At 39.8% G+C, this 22,467-nt stretch overlaps 1 protein-coding gene across 1 annotated transcript in view; it reads right to left on the bottom strand.

Annotated features, from left to right (window-relative positions):
• Positions 1–22,467, bottom strand: part of plxnd1 (plexin D1) — a 74,362-nt gene that overhangs the window by 7,751 nt on the left and 44,144 nt on the right. The window contains exons 15-30 of the mRNA XM_024293277.2: positions 22,122–22,261; positions 21,652–21,831; positions 21,413–21,497; positions 21,067–21,336; positions 17,287–17,436; positions 12,526–12,640; positions 11,779–11,886; positions 10,412–10,524; positions 9,368–9,472; positions 8,410–8,540; positions 4,814–5,012; positions 4,589–4,735; positions 4,297–4,453; positions 3,841–3,944; positions 1,579–1,642; positions 370–404 (exon numbers count right to left, since the gene is read on the bottom strand). Of these exons, the coding sequence (XP_024149045.1) occupies positions 370–404; positions 1,579–1,642; positions 3,841–3,944; positions 4,297–4,453; positions 4,589–4,735; positions 4,814–5,012; positions 8,410–8,540; positions 9,368–9,472; positions 10,412–10,524; positions 11,779–11,886; positions 12,526–12,640; positions 17,287–17,436; positions 21,067–21,336; positions 21,413–21,497; positions 21,652–21,831; positions 22,122–22,261 (2,103 nt within the window). The remainder of the gene's footprint in view (positions 1–369; positions 405–1,578; positions 1,643–3,840; positions 3,945–4,296; positions 4,454–4,588; positions 4,736–4,813; positions 5,013–8,409; positions 8,541–9,367; positions 9,473–10,411; positions 10,525–11,778; positions 11,887–12,525; positions 12,641–17,286; positions 17,437–21,066; positions 21,337–21,412; positions 21,498–21,651; positions 21,832–22,121; positions 22,262–22,467) is intronic.

The raw sequence follows: 22,467 nt of genomic DNA, 5'->3' as shown, positions 1-22,467 counted from the left end.
TTCTGTGGTTGTCAAGAAAAGGATCACGTCTCTGACTAATAAAGATGATGAAAAGAAGGAAGCAAATTCCATCGACTCTGCTCCAGAACTGTCCTGTAAAACTAACTATTCACCCGGCAAATTGTATTCTGAGGAACTCATTATTCCAAAGTCAAAGGGCCCATATCTTAGCTGACGTTTATGAAAGAGCTTAAGCAGCATTAGTGCCTTCATGTCCTCTCAGCAGCTTTCTTTTTCACCTCAGCTCACCCTCCCCGCTCCCTGTCGCCAGCCCCGCTCTGGGCTGACTAACGCTGGCAAACAAGAAAAGCTGTGCTGGTAAACTTTAAGTGTGACAACATTCTGAATGACCCTTAAAGAGATACTCACCAAATGAACATACTTTTCTGTATCCAGATCTTTGACTAAAAAGAGAGAGAGAAAATAAGACACATTAAGATGAAACTATGGAGCATGAGAGAATGAGAGGAGACAGGAGGAGGGAGCACAGAGGAGAGAGACATACACCAGTGAGAGAGAAAAAAGAAAGATTGACAGGAGAGAAGGGGAGATAGAGTGCAAAAGGAGAGTGTGATTAGGGCGGACTGTGGGCCTGAAGGGAGGGGAGCTGTCTGAGTGAATGAAAGAGCCAGATTACGAGTGAAAGGAGGGAGAAAAGCGAGAGATTAGGAGAGACAGACACGGACTCTGTAACTGCTCGTGGAGCTGCTGTAATGAGATGGTAATACCTGGCTAAAGCTGGAAAACAAACCCTTTTAAAGCTAGCCAGTTTATATATAGATCTAAACTCACTCATACAAATGCATGAACAGATACGAGGACAAGGACAAATGCAGATTCAAACAAGAGCACATGCGCTGGCTCATAGAGAAGTATCTTAAAATATTGCTGCTAAAACAAAGGCGGGAATGCGTGCTCTCAAACGCCCTCCGAATGGAGTGTGTTCTCATTACTGCATGCTCCGCTTGAGATGCTCCTGCCCAACGGGCCGCAGTCCAGACCCTCCACACTGATCACAGGCAGGCAGGACGCTGTTTCATATTAGCCAGGGAGCGCTACATGCTCAGGACACCCCCTTGATGCTTTGAAGCAGGAGCCAAGTTTGGCACACACAGGCTTTTTGCTGGCCCAGTATGAATGGAAGAGGAGGCTTTGATGGACAGAGCCGGAGAAGAGCTAAGTTCTGGTTCTGGCTGATTGTGTGAGGTTGACCCTTGTCAACAAATGCACCATCCCATTAGAGGACGCGTGCAAACTCATCTGTCAACAGGCAAGAATGGCTTTTAATTTGGTGCTGATGCGAAACAATAGCTTGACACTTAAAAGCAGCAGACATACGACAAGGCTCACGTAGAGCCATTAGCATAGGGGTTGTGATTTATTAGCTGCGATTTTGTTTACATATCCGGCGCGACATTTGGAGACAGGAAGGTGCGTGGTCTCATGTGTGTTTACACTAACGATCATGTTCTCGTGATCGGCTAAGCGTGTGTCACCTCTTGCAACTGAGTGGGTGCAGTGAGCACACAAGTGTGTGACGAAGCATGAGGGTGTGGGCATGTTTTGAAGGTGGCATACCTCTCTCCAGGGTGTTCTCTTTCTTGTCTTTCATGCTCATGGCCAGCGAAGCTCCCTCTGGGACCTGTGAAGGGAAAGGAGGAGGATGAAGGATAGAAAAGACGAAGGGAGGCCAGAGGGCATGGGGTCAAGGGTTAGCCGGGGTGCAACAGAGCAGCATCATTAAGCATGTCCTCGGGGGGATTTGGTGCTCAGAGGTGCAAGTGTTTGCGTCTGTGCGTGTGTGTTAGTTTTGAGTGCATCTCGAGCGGTGGTAGAGGCCTGGCTGGACTCATTAAAGTCAGGACTCAGTGAAATGGATTGAACAGCCTCACCAGTGAACCAAGACTGTTAGTACATGCTCCAGCTCATTGCCTTTGCAGCTCGATCCCTTTGGCTCTGCTAAAACTTAACAGACCACTTAACAAGTAAAGGTAACAGAGGTCACAAGTCATCGCATGTTTGTTTACTGATTCATAAATCAGTATAGACACACTTTCTTAACAAGAAACTCATCTATTTTAGATATTTCCAGTTACTTAAAGTTTTATTATATGAGATCAATTTTTTTCTTAAAGGGAATATTATGTGGGATATACCACAAACCAAGTGGACCACATACTGTAACACCTTTCTGTTCTGCATTTTTTGTTACACTGATGTCACAATGAGTTCTTAAGACAAAATACAATTTCCATTTAATCTTAGTCTTTCATGCAAAGTTTGCTTTTTGAAAAAAACTTCCTAAAACAGATAGCTGTTTAAAGTCATTTAAAGTAAAAATGTCTCATTTGAATCATATCAAAGTAGTAAATGATGATGTTAATGAGCACTTTTAAAAGAAAGTGTTGTTTTTTAATTAAATTAACTCCAAATGTTATGATATTTTAACAACTTTCAATTACTTTTAAAATTGCTTAAAAAAAACACGACAACCCAGAAAAGTACAAGTTCAATTTGGAAAAAACATAAGTAAACTGAGGGTTCTTCAAAAATATGCTTTCTAAGTTCATGTCTGCACAAGACGGCAGCAGTGATTCACATTATGACCAAAGTCCTGAATCTAATTTTGATCTTGTACTTTTTTAGGTTGTAGTCCCTATTAGATAAAAATAAAAACATGCCCTGTTGTCATTCTTTCTCAAACTGATTAATAAAAAAATAAAAAGTTTGTCTTTAATGTTAAAAGAAATTAAAAATCTTTACAAAGTTGTTGCAATTTGTCATTTTCAGCAATTTGGAAGTACTCAAATACAGCTTTGGATTTTGAATTATTTTGGCTTATATTCATATACTTTAAATCAGAGATGGGCAAACTAGGGGCCAGGGGCCATATGCAGTCCATCTTACTATGAAATCTGGTCGCCAAAGTAAAATAATTATAATAATAATCCTTAATAATGTTTTATTTCTCCTGTAATTCTGCAGTGTCCCCATAGACGATGCACTAGGGATCCATTGGTCTTTGTTCATGCTGTGTCGGAACATTTGTTGTTTTCCTTACATTCATGTGGCATTTTTCCGGTAATTCAAAGACCACATGAATGCAGCATTTCTCTAAGTTTGCATTTTGCCTTTATGGACATCAACCCATTGGTGCAATTGGCTCTAAAATAAGAACAAAAGCCACAGTTTTGACTCTCCAAAAGTGCAAGCAGAACCTCCAAAATGCTCTGTTTTAAAAACATTTATTTTCAATCAACATTAAAGTATGTTTCGTCCAGATTCTGTTACTTCTTTTTTTTTCTTATAATGAGGCGTATTACCAAAATGCGCCTTTGAGTTCTCTCGTTAATAAACCCCCTTTACCTGATTGTAATATTTCATTTGTTGTTTTATAACTGAATTTTTGAGTTTCACTATAGAGAATGGTTTATGAATGACACATTGTTACACATAACAGATTAATACAAGCAATCCCAGATTGGGAGGAAACTCAGTAAATGCATGACCTCTGACCTCTGTGGAAGGACTTTAACAGTTAAGGAATACAAATAGATCCTCTAAATTTCGTGGGTGAACTTACTAATTTAAATGAAACTAACTACTAAATGTTGAACTTTTCACAGATCTAAAATATTTTTTCAGCATTTAGATTAAAAAATCCAACAGACAAATCACATTTTATATAAAAAGTTTCTTCAGTTGCAGCTACAAATGACTTGTACAAGAGCAGCAATCCACAGACAAGCGGTGACACCATTTACACAGCTGTCATCCTGCAAACCCCTGCTGTTGCTCATGTAATACCCCCGACCCAGGTGGTCACACATAAACACACACCTGATAATGGAAGACTGTGTTGAGCTTCTTTCGACCGTCCTCCATCACCGATGTGTTGTCCAGGTCCTGTAGTAGCTTACTGTTGCTGCCAGAGTCAAACCACTCTGGGAACAGAAAAACAGATAAAAAATGAAAGAGGTGTCGGACAATTTCGTGCCTAAAAAAAGAAGGAGTGAGACAGACGGCTCCGTGCTCTAACGCTGTGTCATGACCTGTGGAAATATTCTCAAAGTCATTAATCAAATCAGCTCTGCAGGCTCCACAGCCTCTGAAAGCAATAACTCTTTGTGATTATGACTGTACACCCTCTTCAATGCATTCTGTCATTTGTTATATTGCAGCCTCAGGTTAGTTGGGCTTCATGAGAAAAATTGACCTTTTGCAAAGGAGATTACTATATCTTGGAGGGTTGGGGAGGGGAGAGGATGAAAATAATCAGGGAAAATGTGCTCTCACCCAGGTCCACATCCTCCGCTCGAGGCCACTGGGAGAAAGGCAGATTTTTATAAAAGGCTTCAATGATTTTTTCCTTAACCTGACAGATTGTGTCAGTATTCATGACCCTGACTGACAGCGAGTCCATGCCGCAGCCCTGGAATGACACGTTGATGTTCTGCAGAGACAAACAGAGGAAAGTGTGAAAAACTGTGAGCGCTTTTTTGAATTTTGCCAACTTTCCATCAGCCGCTTCATCCGAACGAGCACTTTTCACATCGAAAGGGTGAGAAGAAAGTGTGAAGCATCCAACCTGTGGCTTAGCCTCAATGTTCTCACGGAGTAGCCACTCCTCATTCAGAGTGTAGCGAGCCTTTCCAGTGATGGCGTCTATGGAGCCTTTGTTGATCTGCTGCTTGATTGCACAAAGCAGCAGGAAAAAAGGCTCACCCACTGTTTCCTGGGGAATCAAACACAAACGTCGAGTCAGAACTTGACTTGTTTGTCATCTTTCCTCAGTCTTGCTGTCCATCCTCACCTTGAGGTAGCTGTACATGCAGATGGACATCCAGTTGGTGAGCATTTTCTCCACCACAGACTCGGTGCGGCGCAGCATCAGTTTGGGGTTCTTGGAAGCTGAAGCATCAATCAGATCCACCAGCAAGTCTTTCATGATGCTGGTGTAGTACTCGAGTTTACCATGGAGGGCGATGGTGAGCAAGGATGCAAGGCTGCATCTGAAGGGGAGGAGGAGGGGGGTGAAAGCGGATCAGCAGAGGAGGCAGTTGAGCAAAAACATTCTTCTAAAAACACTCTCGTCAGTGTGCGGTCAGCAGAGATTCAAGCACAATAAATTGCAGAAACCAAAACAACGATACAGGCCTCCCCACAGCACCTGCGACGGCAAGCTAAATAAAGCCCTGATCTAATGCAGGGAGTGTCTGAGTCCAGAGGTTCAGGGGATTTCCCTAACAAAGGCCTTTTAATCCAGCAGGAAGAGGCTACATCAGTCAGTAAGTGCTGACACTGTGCAGGGACAGGGATGTGGTCTGGCCTCTGGAATTTCTCTGTTATTCACAATGACTGGCTTCTTTAAGGGCACCAAGACAGTTACACTGATGTAATATGACAAAGTGTCTACAAGGCTAAACCATTTTTCTCAACAGAGAAGTATGGAGACTTTTGAGATAAGCACTTAAAAAAAAGCATTGAAAAAGTTTGATTCATATTTTTAAAGGAGGACATTTGGTTTGTGCAATCACCCATAACATGTTGGACATTTCAAATTGAAAATTACTTATATTTTAACACAGTTTGAATAGTCTTGTTGAATAAAAGTTGTCTAACTTTAGGAGTAATAAAGAGTCGACATCAATAATTAAAAAAAATAATTACGTTTAAAAAAAAAGAATGACTTATTATCAAAAATCATTCATTGTAAATTGAGATTATTGATTTTTTAATCAATGTAATTCAGTTTTAAAGATACGATCCCCTATTTCCCCCTTCAATTCTTTTTGAGACACGTATCCTTAACCTTTAATCATCTGCTTCATGGTAAGTTACTCTATTTTACCTCTATCAGAGAAATTGTTTCCAAGAATCAGACTGAGGGTGAACGCAGGCCTTAACACGAGCCAGAAAAGCATAAAACATACTGAGAGGTAATAAAATGCTTTCAGGAAATATGAGGAACTGCAGGGGTTATTATCATTAGCTTGATCTAATCGATTTGTGTTGTGACCCTTCAACTTGGGCTAATAAAAATGAAAGTGGATATATCTAGTTTCTGTCAAATGTGAATCTGATTTGAAAGCACCTTAGAAGCAATTACCACTAACTGCTACAATGTTAAGTCTTGTTAGTTAGCTTGTCTCTCTCTGGGAAGTGCTAAATCCTCCTTAAAATCACATTTTCAAGCCTTTCCCTTTTGCTCAATTACATTTCAATCAACATATCTCAGTTCTGCCCCTTTTAGTCATAAATTGTTTAACTCTGGGTCCAGAATAACTGAGACTTACTTGTAGAATGACATGAATACAGAATGAGGTCAAATCCTGACATCCCCTCATCAGAAGTCATGATTACTTAATGCTGCAAATGTAACAATGTTCATTTCCCTCACCAATGTTTTGCAACTCCCTGACGTTTCCCACGATGAACTTTGAGTGCAGGTGTTGCTCTGAAAAAGCCACTGATGCCTAACCTCAGCAAGTGGCCACTTTGCAAGGTTAAGTTCAAAGCAAAAAACACAGTAAAACTAAACATATTTCGGGTTTTAAAGTCCCACTCCAATTATCTTTTGATCTTTTCTCAAAGCTTTCCCAGTCGTCTTTTGAATACAGCTATGCTAGGACATAGTTTCTGCAGAGCAGCATCCTTCTGTTCACACTCTCTCTCGCTGGCTAACTTCTCTTCACAACTCCAAGCTAAAATCACTACTTACATTACATCACGCAGTACCAAGTGTCCGGTCCATGAGGCACTTGGTACTGGACAGCAGACAGAAAAAATACAATACATACGTAACCACAAACTGTTTATGGATTTGGTTTATGGCGCAAACTAACTTAGATTATTTCGGTTTAGTTTATTTTCTGATCCTGCAGTAAGTTTAATTTTGGATAATTGCTGGATTCTGGTCACAACATCCGCTGTCGTCATGTGACATAAAGTGGCTACCTGTATGGCTACTTGGATTGCTAAGCTAGTAGCCCAAAGCTAAAAACCTAACAAAAAAACAAACCATAAAACATATTTGGAAAGTTTTTTTGGGGAGAAAACTAAATATGATCTCTTGACTTCAAAGAACAATAAAGCTGCTGTTAACAGACAAAACAAGGAGAATAATTCCTCGACATATGGAATTATTAAGACAGCTGTTCTCATGTAGCAGAAGCTGCTCTAACTAATACACAGTGAAAAACTTGACTATTTCACACATGCAGATGATAAAGTTGGAGACACAGTGGATTCACATTTACTATATTATTTTTTGAAAATATCAGTTTTACAACAGTTGTGTCTTTTTGTTTTGCTTTATTTATCCATCACACCTTAAAAGTAGCTAAACCTAGCTTGCAGTTGTTAGCCTCGACTTTGACGTTAAAGGGAAAATCTTCATCACAAAGTTAAGTTTAAACCAGTCACAAACTTCTTACAGAGAATGAAGATTCGATCAAATAAAGTTGCTGATTTATGGAACTTGTAAAACGGACATTTGAGAATTTTCCTACAGCAAAGCTGAATTAGGTCGACATTAATTCAGAAACTTTAACACAGAAAATGTTCCTCTTTGTTAAAAAATACCCATTGAATGAAGATTTATGTAAAAACAAAATATGATCAATCTTTTTGCTCTGAAAGATAATTGGAGCCTGAACTGAGTGCTTAAATGTCATTCTATAGGGAAACAATTGTGTAATGTTTACTTTATGGAATTGTTTAAAATCAGAAATAACTTCAACAAATCAACAACTTTGTTTCATTTAATCTTCATCATCTGTAAAAAAAAAAAATCTACATATATTTTTAGACTTTTTAAACTAAATTTCCTGTAGTAGCATTTCATTTTGAAAAGATAGATTTTTAGAAACCGGAAGCTTAAAAATACCAACTTTCTCCCTGTTTGGACAGTCTAATTTTATCTGGACCCAGGTTTCCTGCGTGACAGCCCTACACTGCTTGATTTATTTCATATATGAATAAAAAAATGGCTACAAGAAAATATTACAAACACCAGAAACACAATTTTCAATGAAGTGGGTCTTTAATAGCATGTCGACCTCCAGGAGTTTTGTCCCTAGTACATCTTTTATAATGAGCCACCGCTCTTGCGAGGATCTAAAATTTTAAATTTGAGCATCCATTACCTGTGACTACAGCCTATAAAAGCATCAAAATATTCCATTACCATGTATCTGTAAATGGTTCCTACCTGTGAATGCTCTCGCTGTGAGGGTCAGGTACATTTAATTTTCATTATATCTGAATGTTTTTGTTGCACATATGCATTTGTAAATGAGCAGGTGAGGTGCTCACCAACCTCAACACTCTGAGAGGTCATGACTCAAACGCATTTAGAGCTGCTTCCTTATGTATGCTGTAATTATGGTAATTAGAGGTACGGGTTACCTGTCTCTCACAGCAAAGTCCTTCTGCTGCTCCAAGGCGTGGACAAACGTGATGAGGAAGTGCTTATTATTGAGGAGAGTGGAGAACAGAGTGATGCCCTCTTCGACATTAGGTCTCGTTGTCTCGGTGGCCTGGTGACCAAGAATGACAGAAGAAAGGACGGGACAGTTACTTCTCAGCACGATTTCGCTCTAACTGGATTGCACACCTGCTGAGCTCTCCCTAATCTGTTTCACCACCTCTCGTCTAGAGCGACCCATAGAGCGAACACCTCATCTTTTTGTCAAAACCTCCTCCCTCTGACGCTTCGGGGACCTCGTTCGCTCACAGATTGCCTCCACCGTCCCACGCCAGCTCCTCCTTGTGCGTGAATGTTGCTAATGTGCGGAATCGACTTAATGAGTGCGGCCTATCTACGGGTGCGACGACGCAGCAGTGTGATGAAGTCTTCCCTCTGGACTGCAGCCATACACTGTAGTTTGCAGCTTGACAGAAGGAGAACAGGGGTGTCCATTAAGATAAATGCCCGCCTGTGAGATTTATTCACTGTGACCTGGAAAACACTTCCTGCGAAGACAATGTGGTTCAAGGCACTTCATCACTGTTAGACAGGCTCCCCTGGCTGCCAACCCAAAACTACGGCTGCAGTTTTTACTTCCACTCGTTATAGATTGCACACGCATGCACACATGGATCTGCCTTCCCTTTCAGCACACATGTGCTAACACATGCATAAACGCAAAAGCTGGGGATGGATTTGGACGAGATACGGGTCAATACTCTGGGGGCAAAAGCAGAGGGGGACGATTGTGCCTTTAAGATTTAAGCGCATCTACATGTTAGAGTTACTATAGAAATAAATAAGATTGTTTTTCTTTAGCCCTCATCAACAAAAATATGTCTCAGCGTGACCAAGATGGAGTTGAGATGGAGAAAAACCTCTGTCAAAACGCTTTACCTGCCAATCCTGAAGCAGTGGGTGTGTCTCTGGCACCGCTCGGGGTCCCAGGGAATCGTTCTCGTAGGCGTGCTTGACCAGACTCTTTTCGTAATCTGAACACATCTGAAACACATATAAACACGCAGAGAAAAAGAGTAAAACAGAGTCAGATGTTTTTCACAAACTCTCAGGAAGGGGGACTAACAGGGAAAACAACGTCCAGTTCTGAGTGTGAAGTCCAGAACTGGAGGATGGTCTTTAAGAAGGTTTGAGCGAAAAAAAGTAACATGACACTTGATGTTGCGATAATGGCTTTGAGACAAAGTGAACTGGAGCTAAAAGGCAGCCTTTCAGCATAGTCTGCTATTTCAGGACAGTTACATTTGGCCTGATTTCTGAGTGTGTCTAACGCTGTTAGGTGTGTAATCTCAGACATTCTGAAGCTCTAGTGGAAAACCAAGAGCATGAACAAGGAGAGTGTTTGATGTCTTAGTGAGCACTGTAATTGTAGGACTTATGTTTCTTTCCTTTTGAGGGATTAATTAAAAAAAGAAAAAAAGAAAAAAACCCTGCCTGCACTGTCCACTGTGATCAGCATGGGGTTGTCATTGCGCAACACGGTCTATACTTGCAAAACAGCGTGGGTGTATAAGTGCAGCAAGCAGGGAGTTTTCGAGATCTTGTTCCTGCGCCCGTCATTGTTCGGCCTCCTTTAAAGGATCGTGCCTGTGATTGCGAGACAAAGCCCCCTGAGTTGTGTCTGTCTGCAGGAGCAGAGAAACACCCAGTGGCAGACATGCCCACAATCTACCCTCTGGGTGGATCGAGCATCAGCAAAATGCTGAACTCTTCTGCAGGGTGCCAAAGAAAGCTGCGCTTCACGAGGCAATTACTCGGTGTTTACAAGTTCCAAGGTGAAATTTTGTCCTGTAAAAAAAAAAGTGTGAGGAGGAGTGTAAAAGGTACCCAGCGTAATAGAAATATTAAAACCCCAGAGAGAAAAATGGTGTTGTCAGATTGCCATGCAAAAATCAGATAGCAGGGTAAAGTAAAGTTTCTCACCTTGGGGAAGAACGTCCGTGTGACAAACTGTTTGTACTCCAGGAAGGGGATGCCCTGGCTGCGATTCAGCTCCTTGGTAAGATCTGTCATGTCAGTCTGCAGCTCTGCAAAGCCTAAAAGCATAATAAAAAGAAAAGATTTAAGTACACAAAACGACAAAATCCACTGTTTAGGAACATTTTATTACACAGATCTTGTATTTTACACAAAAAAAAGAATAATAACTATCCTACCCTCTGATCTTTTCCTCTGATTCTGTGCCCGGCAGTGCAGCCTATCACAGTATGCAGGCAAATATTTACCAAATGCCAATCAGAACAGCCAAATCCAGTCTGAGGCTTTTATCCAAAACATGTGTGCAGGCAGAGGGTTACATGCAAACACTATCAGCATGTCCAAGCAGCAACTACATGATGCTGCAGTCGCCGTTTTTTTGGTCGCAACAGAGGATAATGTTCTCTGCTAATGAGAGGCTGGAGAGCTCTTTATGGACAAAAGCTTCCTGTCACAGCAGGAGAGATGAATTTCAGTCGCAATAGCACTTCCTTCAGACAGTGTTTGTGCAGGCAGACGAGAATACTGGGCCCAAGGGATTTACTTCAGCTACGGCTAAAGGTTACTCGTCCTCACTAAAGTGTCATCTGAGCCAGTTGGCACAATCAGCTCCAAAAACTGAACTTTCGTCCAGCTTCAGTCGTCACAGGAACGTCTCTTGTTTGTCTAATCTGGAAAATGCCGATTTTTCATCGTCTTTGACTCCACCCTCCTTCGTTTAGCCCTTCCTTCAACTCCGCTGAAGAATCTCGTGTTCTTTTGTGCACACTAACCCTGAACTCGGCCACAAATCTATCCGTGTCCTCTGACTAAATAACCTCGCCTCTTCTTCTCTGTCTCCCACGCTTCTGCTTCTCCTCCGGCTCATGGCCCTCATTCCCCACTTTTTTTTTTTTTTTTCGTGCTTGCTCCCTCCATTTCTCTTTTTCTATCCCTTCCCTCATCTCCAAACCATAAATCTAGGTACTCAGACGTGCAGTGGCCTTCACTTGGCTCTACCTCAATGCCTTGGACACACAAACACACACACTTCCTCAAGATGCAAGACAGACTAGGTGGTCACTCAGTATGTCTCGGTGTGACTGATCATTTGTCAGACACTGTGTTTTATGAGTCACACTTACCACTCTACAAATCTGTCAACTGTTGTATCTCACTTCCATTTCAGACAAGACAACCTCCGAAACAAATGCAGATTTTGCACGCAAGCACAAAAACACAGATATACACAAAACAGACAATTGTCAAATCCATTTCTTGCAGCATTTCCACAACAAAACACAAATTTGTGAGCATTCATCTTCTAAACACACCTTTTCGGATCTCCTCTCTGATCTGTGACTCCATCTCTTCCATTTGGAGGAGCGTTTTTTGCCAGTAACGCTCTGCCCTCCGGCTCTTTGTGCAGTACACCACAAGAGCTGCAAAGAACAGAGAAGAGACAGAGACAAAGTTCCCATCAAACCAGCCACTCTTGTCACACTCTGACAGCCTCAAGACTGTAGAAGGGGCCAACATGTGTCTGACAGAGTCAGAACTGAACAGAAGATTTTCAGGAACGCTTTCATGTCAGCCGTTCTTTCATGTCGCACGTGCCTGAATCTTTGCAAATGTGAAAACACGAAAATGACAAATCATTCACATTCCTGAATGTGTAAATACAGAGCATGCATAAATTCCTTCATCAGGAAAGTCACACCTAAAAAGTCTGGCAAGAAAAATCAGGAAATTTGCAAGCATCTGAGAACAGATCCAAAACGGGAAATGGTGTGAAAAGACACACTAGCACCAATTTTCACCCATACACCTGCCTCAAGAACACACTTGCTCAGAGATTACAGAGTGCAGCACACACACACACACAAACATGAAGCAGAAAGGGAGAAGAACAGTGGGGTCTTTGTTCACTGGATACTGAAGAGGGATGAAGCAAGTGCAGGAAACGATGAACCCCGAATTCCTTTTATCTGTTCCACATCTGGAGCTTGCATTGCTATAGCAGACATACATCCATCATTTGCCAGAGAGAGTATATGCGTGTGTGTGTGAACACAACCTACCCACAGTGCACAGAAGGAGCAGCACGCAGCACACCACAATTGATACCACAATGGCCAGCTCGCTGCCGCCGAGCTGCACTTTAGCAATAATGTGATCAAAGTTCCCCACTTTTACCTAGAAAGAAAGAGAGAAGAAGAACAGGAAACTGGGTCATGATCCTTCAAAATCGTGTTTTGTTCTTGTCTTTTAGTCTCAAGTACCATGTATGTCAACTTCTTTCTTTTTTTAATATTTAGTTTTGCTTCTTTTCCCAAAAGAAAAAAAAACTTCTAAACTGTTAGTAAAAGAAATAAAAAAGTAACTGGAAAGGTTGCTTTATCTGCATTGATGCTAGTGTGAATGCTTTTTGCTAAAAGTAGTTACTGAAGATGCTGAAGCCTCTTGGTGAAAATGGGGATGCAATTTACTTTAATTTTTGAAGGGATTTGCTAAAAATGCAAAAGCTATATGCAAAATGTTAAATTTGTTAAAATACTGGACATTTTGTTGAAGAACTATGAAAGCGCTGAAGATTACCTGAGTTTCTGAAAAAATTATAGTAAAATTGCTTAAAAATCCCATGTCAAATTTGCAAAAATATTTAGTGTGTTGCTTAAATATGAACTAAACTCCAAATTATCCTTTGAAAACTTCAGTAGATAACACATTAGCCAAAAATGTTAGCAAGTTGCTAAAATATTACCTAAACTCTAAACTTTTTCAAAATTACTATAAAAGATTATAACATAGCCCATGAATATATTTAAAGGCTTGTTGCTAATCTTCTTAAAATTTGGAAATTTGACTTATTTCTCATTGATTTCCTGTGGGGCATATGGCTCAATATTTCATTAACTACAAAGTTTATAAACACCAAAAATAAAAGCAGTAATGTCCTTGAATGAGCTGAATGTTTTGTTACCAAGAGTTTTTATTCGCTGAAAAAACGTACAAAAAAGAACAGGAGAATCACTATAGTGTGAATGGTCACTAAGCATTCACACAATTACTGTATAATGGTACTAAAACTTATTCAGTAAAGCTTATTTTAATCTAATAATGGGCACTTTAATTTTTTTCATACGACTCCTGGGAAAGAATTGGCTCTTTTGACTCTCGATTTTGGAATTTTACAAAGGACTTTATTTTATCATAACTTTGCAAGAAATAATGATTTGCATGTTAAGAAAATGCTTTAATGTGTAGTGTATTTGTGAGAAGCCTTCGCCCAAGAGTAGAGGGATGAGCAATTCGTCGAATCGATACCTTCAAGCATGACACATCACTAATTTAATCCAGGGGTGAGAAAACTTCAACCAGGGGCCAGTCATATGTGGTCCATTAAAATATTTAATCTGGCCCACCAAACTGGAATAAATTATATTAATGCTTTACTATTTTATTTTCCCTTTAATGATGGTGTCAACCTATAAGTACCAACTAATAAACGCTTCAACCCCAAATGTGACTCTCCAGGTTCCTCTGTAGCTTCATTAAGTATGGAGTCAGAAGCATGCCAAAATTAACAAAAAAGCAACAGTACTAAAAAAAAACGTATTTAAAAAATAATATATAAATATACATATAGCATATTTTTATTGAGATAAAATTAGGGTAATCTCTGTAGATACTTCCCTAATTTGTGGCTTGTTTGAAATTTTCATTGTATGAAATTATTATCTTCATTGTTGATTTTATCTACCTTTGTTTTATTGCTATGCTTTTTATCTCTATGTTTGTGTTTTTCCTTGATGGATATCAACCGGTTGGTCTAGTTGGTAGTACAATGAGAAAAAAATCACAGTTTTGAAATAAAAATGAAAAATATTCTGTTTCAAAATATATAAATGAATTTTTAATTACAATTAAAATATGTTTTTGCCTAGTTTTCATGTTTTTTTTAGCGTTTTTTTTCATGTTTTAACCCTTTGTGGCCCACAGGTCAAAGAATGTGCCCAACCCTGCTTTAATCTGTAAATGTGCAAGCATTCCCCTTTTTAAAGTCACACTGTCTTTATTTTTTCCAGAAAGTAAATTACAGTAATTTAAATTTAGACTGGCTGGACTGTGTGATCAATATTGTCTCCATCTTAAAAAAATGTCTTAAAAAAACATCTATATCCTGTGTAGATGATTTATTATCTTTAGTCCTTAGCATAAATTATGCACATAAAAGTTGTCAAACTGTATTTGAATGAGATATATTTCTTTAATAAAACAATTACATCACATTGCTCAATGAAACACATTAATTCAAAGCCTGTACTTTACATAATAAAGGTGACCCTGAAAAATTGGCGTAAATCAAATAACAAACATGTCTATCTCGTTAATCCAGAGCTGTCTGATGATTTGAATCATCAAACACCATACAAAAGATAAGCAGCTCTAAATGATCAAGTAATTTGAGTAAAATAAGTGCTAGTCAACTGAATAAAGTAAAAAATTTGAGGTTTATTAGTTCCGAATTTGAATGAGTTTTAGCTTAATTTCTAATTCTTTATGCTTGTTTTTCAAGATGACCTTCTGTTGTCTCCCTGCATCATAAATTACAGCGGATGCAGAGAATTTGAGGCAGAAGAAAGGACAAAAACAGAAGGTTCAAGAAGTCAGAGCAGTAATGAGCAAAAACAACATTTAAGGGGACCTATTATTTCTATTTTCAGCTCTGTTTTTATTCTAGTCCTGTATTATAGCAGCTCATGATTTTAGCACAGCTGCTCGATTGATCTAGAAGCTACTATAATGAAACGTTTCCTAAGGTTTTTTTTCCCCCTTAATCTAAAGATCCATATGAAACCATTTTAGCTTTTATCTCCTTAAAACACTCCACTCATGGCTCAAGTAGAAAACCCTGTTTTTACTCCTGCTAGCAAGAAATTACTGCGAGAAAACTGAATTACAAAGATATTTTTCCTTTCTGTGAAACCTTTATCTGCTTGAAAATCGAGGTAATTTCACCCAAGAATACAAGAATTATTCATCATAAAACAGCTGTGATAAATGCTATAAATTCAAACAAAGGTCTATTGTTTATTCCATTACAGCAGGTTAATTAAATCTAAAAAGAAAAGGATGACTTTGTGCCCAGCGAGGAATACGGCACACAACACATTTAGAAAATAAATAGTTAAGAAGCTTATGTTGGAGCTTTTGGCTCATTGGGATTACTGTAACATATGTTTACCCTTTAAATAACATTTCGCTCTGTTTAATTTACAACCTTTTGAATAAGCTTAATCTTGACAGGGAAAAAAAAGGGAAAGTTGAATGTATCCCTTTTGAATATTGTCCTGCGTAGCATACTTTTAAAAAATTCATGCAGTTCAGCGTTTCTAAATAGGGGCACAGGTGCATGCACACGCACAAGCCCATCCATTTTTCCAGGGACACAGATGCACACATGCAGGGAAAAAAACGGCGTATATTTTGAAGCTCACAGGAATGAGCTGCTGGGGTCTCCTGGTTCAAGCTAACCCAGATGTGACAAAAAAGGAGCTCTCACTTTTGCCTTCTGATTAGTCAGCAGGGTCTCTGTGGTCTCTGCTCCCATCATTCCCTCTCCCAACATACTGCTTAAAGAGACTCTCAGATAAAAATCCCCCCAATCCTCAGACCTAATCCCTCTTCCACTCGCGTTACTGTGAAGGGAAAACTAACTCATTTGCCTCCCTGATATTTACATTCCAGCTTTTCCTCCTCGGTCCGTGCAATCATTTCCACGGACCAGCGACAGAAGGCCTTCTTCCAGAGCCTGCTTTGGTTTAATTGAGGGGGAAAATGCCATTGTTCCAGTTTCCTGATTCACTTGGTGTATAAAAACACAACTTCCTCACATCCACTTCTGTAGCACTTCAGAGCCAAGCACAACACAGCCATGTAAAAATAGATCCGCCACAGAACGCATGTGAAGACGCAGATATGGCCACAAGCTTTGCCTCAAGTCCAGCATGTATGCAAATATAAAACTCATAGAAGGAATACACACCTTGCCTCGCGTGTGCACTCTAACAAATCATTTCCATAGCGGCAGCTCAGACATTTTTGAAATGACCCTTCACCTCTTCTTGTGCTTTTTCTAATTGTGTTTATTCTGAATAATCCTGAAAGACACCTCAGATTAAAGGAATGCAAACCCGGCACAGGAAGGTTTATTTGTGCAACTTTTACATTAAACCTTCGCTGATAAAAAAAAGCTTTTTTTCCCCCACTATTTCAAAAAGTGCTCTCTGTTTGGGTCATACTGAAATATAGATGAGTTTTTTTTCTCCTGAATAAAATGCTATCAAAACAGACCAGAATTGGCAACAACAACAGAAAATAAAGTCACACGGAGGAAGGAGAGAGTTTAGATTTATAGAGTTCAGTCTGAAAAAGTATTGTGGAGGGAAGCCATCGCAGCATATCAGTGGGGATAAATATTGTTTTCAGTAAAACAAAGAAAAGACACAAAGAGCAACTGATAAATACAGCTTTGTTACAGTTTGGTGGTTCACAACCCAGACAAAGTCCTGATTCATGGTGTTGTGCTCGGAATGAGAAGCCTTCGTAATGCATTGAAAGTGGCACAGACATCTCACTTACAGTGCACGAGCTTGAGCGCATCAAATCTGTTTCTGCGAACAACACAGATGGTCCTGATTCTGACTAAATATTTGGCTTGAATGATGACAGATGGAGGATAAGCTTAAATTATCAGGGTCTATCAAGCAATGTTTTCAAGAGGAGCCTGGATGTGTCTTTGAGTGATATTGTGGTGTTTTACATGTTTTCTTACTTACAGTGACAGGCAGCTCCCTTTCGCTGGAGCTGGGTAGTCCGTTGATGGTGCAGTGGAACAGCTGGTCATTATGGAAGCTGATGTTACAGGGATACGAGCCAATCATCACAGAGTATTCCTCTGGCTGCAACTCCAGATTGCTGGGTACTTTCTGCAGCAGAAGTGAATGAAAACAGACGTGAGATGGTTAGCAGGAAGACACCAATTTGGATGGTTTTATACGAGCACAGAAAACAATCACGGAGCGCGTCAAACCATGTGCTTAAGCACACCAAACCGGAGTGGCCGGCCTGTCATACAGCTGATGTCCAGAGGAAGATTTTCCAGCTGGAATTTCGTTGGAAGCAGCAAACTTCCCCTGATCTCACAGAGAGACAAAACAGCTTTAACAAACAAACGCTCCCATGGCCGTCTCTGCATGATCTCAAAATAACATTCCTAGGGTCTTTGCAGTAGTCCGCTGCAATAACTCCAACTCTGTCCTACTTCCATCCAAGCCCCGCCCCTCGCTGCTGAGAGCTCTATTAATTAAGAGGACATTCCTTCGATTTTGCATTTCATGTGTGACTTTGAGTCATGTGAAGGGGCTGTGTTCAGGCTGCTGAAACAGTTGCGCTGGGTCTTCTGAGGCTCCACAAGGAGCTTTTTATAGTCTGAAAAATATCCCCGACGCTGGTGAAGTCATTCCACTTATCTGCACTAGAAAACCTGCTTTTGAGCCTGCGGGGTTACAGGAGGAACAATGTCCTTTTAATTTCATGGTATAGTTTCGGGGAAGAAGACCTGAGATTAAACTGCTGGGAAATCCTTTTGACCTTTTAATAAAAGGAAAAAAAAGAAAAAACTTTTAGTTTTGTGTACGTTTTAGATACAGATGATATAGCAAATCTTGAAGGGGGATTTTCAGGGCAGAAACTGTGAAAAAACAAACATGTACATTAAGGATCAGCTGACGGGTTCAATGTGAAAACTACAAAATAAAAGCCAACAGAATGCAAATTCATTGTCTGTTTACTTTAATTAACAAGCATGTAAATCAGTAAAATAAGACTTTTTTTGCAACAAACGTAATTTAAAAATATTTGAATTAGTTTGGTGACTAATCATGCAGTTTATTTTCCTGATTTTGCCTGATTATACTTGTTTTGGAATTTGCAAAGTTCCTGTTTTTTCTCCAACCATCATCTATTTTATCTTTGTTTTTTTATGCACATCTAACGTGCTGCTTTGTTCTATTTCACTTCACTTCCTGTTTATGTTTTAATTAATTGCTTCACGCACTCCCATTGTTAATTACTATCTCATCTTCCAGACTTTACATGTTTCTTGTCAGACTATTTTGTTTTGCTGTCTTTTTGTGTATTTTGTGCCTCACCCTCTTTTTAGAGACTTTTTTTAGGTCCTTTACTCCACTATTTGGTCCATACTTCTGCACATAAGACTTTGGTTTCTGCTGTTAATGTGTTATTGTTTTTAATTAAAATAATGGAAAGACAAACAGATGTGCAGCATTTTCTATGAAACGGTGATTTCTCTTCAGTATAAAAAGGTCAAATATGTGATGTGTGTGTGTTTACTCCCAGTGTGTGTCCTTGCTCTGATTGCACCCTCAGGGCCTCTGCTGCAGGATGCAGCCTCCTGGGTTTTTGTCAACAAGTGCTTCCTTACCACACGCAGAAAAAACAAACCGCTCAACAAATATTTGAGCGAAAAATCTCCACGTTTGTTCAAATCAAAATGTACATCATTTCCGCACACAAATGACCCAGATTTGAAAAACAAGGATGACAGCAACCCAAACCCATTTCAGTCTGGGTCCTTAATATAGGCTGTGGCTGGCTGTCAAGACCCCTGTTAGACAAACAAATGTGCTCTCTGTCCTCTTTCCAGCTTCACCACAAGGAAATCATCGTTGCCTGTGTGGAGGCTGAGGCAGCAGTTCTGCCTCCCAGCTCACACAAACCCAAAGAGGAAGTGGCATCATGTTCAGACCTCTCCCTGTGTGCTGTTTGTATATGCGCGTTGCTCTGTGTCACAGCTGGCAACCCTGTGGGGTGATGGATTCAAGCAGACAGGTGCTCAGATCAGCCAGCAAAGTGAGACCTCCCACCGAGCCATGACTGCACCCATCTCCTAACACCCCAGAAGGAATCAGTTAGTTCACGAGGACAGGGCGTTTGATTTGTTTTATGTGTTGCTGGTTTGTGTGAACTTGTCTAAAGAAAGTCTGCTTTGTCTGCCATTCACCGTCTGGGTTGTCAGGCTGAAAGAAAGAACAGCTTCAAATAGAATCAGCTGTTCAAAGCCTGGAGTGATTCAGATAGTTGTAGGCTGAAAATATCAACAGTTAAGTGTCGCTTTATAGCATTTAGAATTAGAGTCTGATCATTAGATATAATTGTACTACTTTTACCCACACTTCAATCCCTTTGAACTATAGTAGTGTATTTTTTGGAGTATAAGTTGCATCTTTTACATAGTTTGATACTGACTTATACTTAGGAGCAATGTATATATGATTATCAATAATAAGTATTAGCTCATATCTTTGTTGTTTTCATTCTAATAAACGATTTATCTTTAGGGGTTGTTTCCCACTAATAACTGCATTGATGTGTCTGTATCAGTGTGTACTTCTGACAGCAACGCAGAAGAAGAAGTGTCTAGCATAGAATATGATGCTTGTCAAAAGAGGCAGCGGATGCAAATTTAAATCACGTGTGAGAGCAGCATTATGCTGATCTTGGTAGATTTGTTCAGAAATGCTGCACTTTTGGGAGAAAAGTACAACTTATACTCCAACTAAGTTGTGTTTTTTTTTTTTTGTCTTTGTTATGCATTATTTTAGCTCCTGTGACCTATACTCCAGTCCGACTTATACACCTGTGTGACTTATACTCTGGAGGGACATACTCTGGTGCGACCTATATTCAGGTGCGGCTTATATTTTATTGTATTTTTATGTAGTATATGGAATTAATATTCTATACTTAGTAGGGAAACACAACTACAACTGAAATGATGCTCAAATAATACAGAATACCTTTAATTTGTAAAAAGTGTAAAAATATTTTCATATATGTCATATGTTGTGGTTCACAAAACCACAAAACTAGGAAGACGTAATATATGTGGAAAAGGGGAAAAATTAATCCATACAATAATTACTAAATATTGTTTATTTTGCAAACTAAAATAATACCCCCCCCCAAACACACACACACAACAGTTATGCTTCATTTGCCTCACAAGGAGCCTCAATCACAAGAAATGTTGGATATTTCAGATCAATTTGTCACAAAGTTTGGATTTTCTTTGGTCATACTGCAAAAGTTGAGTCTTGAGAAAATAAAAATACCCTTTTTTTAAGATAAGAATTCTTACTTTTCTGTCTTGAAAGAAAAATAATCTTGTGAAGAAAGTTTTTCAATAGCAAAATAATCTTATTTAGAGAAAACATGTTTTGGTGACTAGACATTTTTTCTGTTAACGAGAATTGACCATTTTTCTCACCCCTATTGCATTTAAAGATTTTTTTGTTTGTTTATTAAAGAAATCCACCAACAGGGTAGGATCCTGTTTTTGTAGTGCAGTGGTGAAAATAAATATTTCTGAGACCAAATTGTGAAACTCCAGGTTTTGTTATATCTCATCTCAGATTTACAAACCATCTCTGAACATTAGTGTTCAATCAAATGGAATGTCTATGTAAAAATGTTTTTTTAAGTGAGAAAGTGTTTGTTATAGAGGATTCCAGTCAGCACTGACATCTGTCACTTACATTGATGATGAGCGTCAGCGGTTCTCCTGAATGGTGTTTTATCAGCTTCTCTCTGGTTGCAGTAAAGAACTGAGGGTCTTCCACATATTCCAACATGAAGTGGCTCGTGAGGGGGTCTTCCTCCTCTTCCTCTAGTTTATCTTTAGAGGTAGAAGGGTTGTTCCTCACATAGAGTAGTCCATTCAGGAAGAACTGCACTGAAGTCTCCTGGGGCTGGCTGGATGGAGGGGACTTGCAGAGGATCATGGAGGTGGACACCACTGAGCAGTCCTGAGAGGGGGGATCACAAAAGTTGGATTAAATCGCTTATTAATTTTCTCACCTAGATAAAAGACGGATCCCTCACCACTTCTCCAATTTCCAGCACTTGCATGGTGACAGTCTGCACCAGATCAAAGCCTTGGCCGGCGACAGTGATGGTCCTGCCACCACTGCAACACAAAAAAGAATATTAGCTGTTGGCTCGGACATGAAGGGGGAGATTAGAAACGCTGGTTGCTATTCCGAGAACGACAGGAAAACAACATTTCAGTCCTTGAGGTGCTTAAATTTGTGACTTTATTGCTGGTGGTGCAGCCTACCCACCTAAGGAAGCTTCTTTCTGGGTGTATGGAGGCAATGTAGGAGTTTTCCTCATAGCGATAAGTCTGTTGGAGGTCTTCCTCCTGACAGGGCTGGTCTTCAAACTCCACGCACACTTTCACCAACTCAGCATGTGCGTGCACAGCTTTGGGCATAATGCACTCGATCGTTTGATCCGTTTTCCTGAAAACAGAATGTGATAAATAAACGCAGGGGTAAACTGTTTAACTCAGCAAGTCGTGATGCCTAAGAATGTTTTAATCCCAAAAGTGTTTCTAATTACAGATTAACTCGTGTTTACTGCAGTTGGCACATTCACGCACAAATCATAGAGCTATTTTGGTGCTCTGACTGTATGATGCAGACTTGTGGATTTGGTTTAAAAAAAAAAAAAGCAAAACTGTAAAAAAAAATCTATATATTTTAAATACAAAACAGATAAAATCTTTAAAATGTGATTTATTAGCACTCACTCTATGATGGTGCACTCCAGTGTGTTGTTGACCGTGACTCTAACTTGGGAGCCAATGTCCAGATGTTCCCCTCTAATGGTCACTCGGGTTCCCCCGGAAAGAGAGCCTTTCTTTGGATCCAGGGACAGCAGCTTTGGGGTCTGGATTGGGAGGAATGTTACGAATCAGATGTGTCTCTGACAGTTCCTGTCATCAGAAAAGACAGGCGTACTCCACCTGCATTATAATTGTGTGCTTGACTCGAGATAATATCTTCCAGTGAGGTTCATCTGTCCAGTCGGTACAGATTGGCTGAGACAGCTGCTGACTATAACAGCAAATGAGTGAAGGAAATTGAAGACAGCCC

The sequence above is a fragment of the Oryzias melastigma genome, linkage group LG7 (genome assembly GCF_002922805.2).
Source record: "Oryzias melastigma strain HK-1 linkage group LG7, ASM292280v2, whole genome shotgun sequence".
In the NCBI taxonomy this organism is placed as follows: Eukaryota; Metazoa; Chordata; class Actinopteri; order Beloniformes; family Adrianichthyidae; genus Oryzias; species Oryzias melastigma.
Note: the sequence above shows the minus strand (reverse complement) of the source record. Positions and strands in the feature narration are given on the sequence as shown.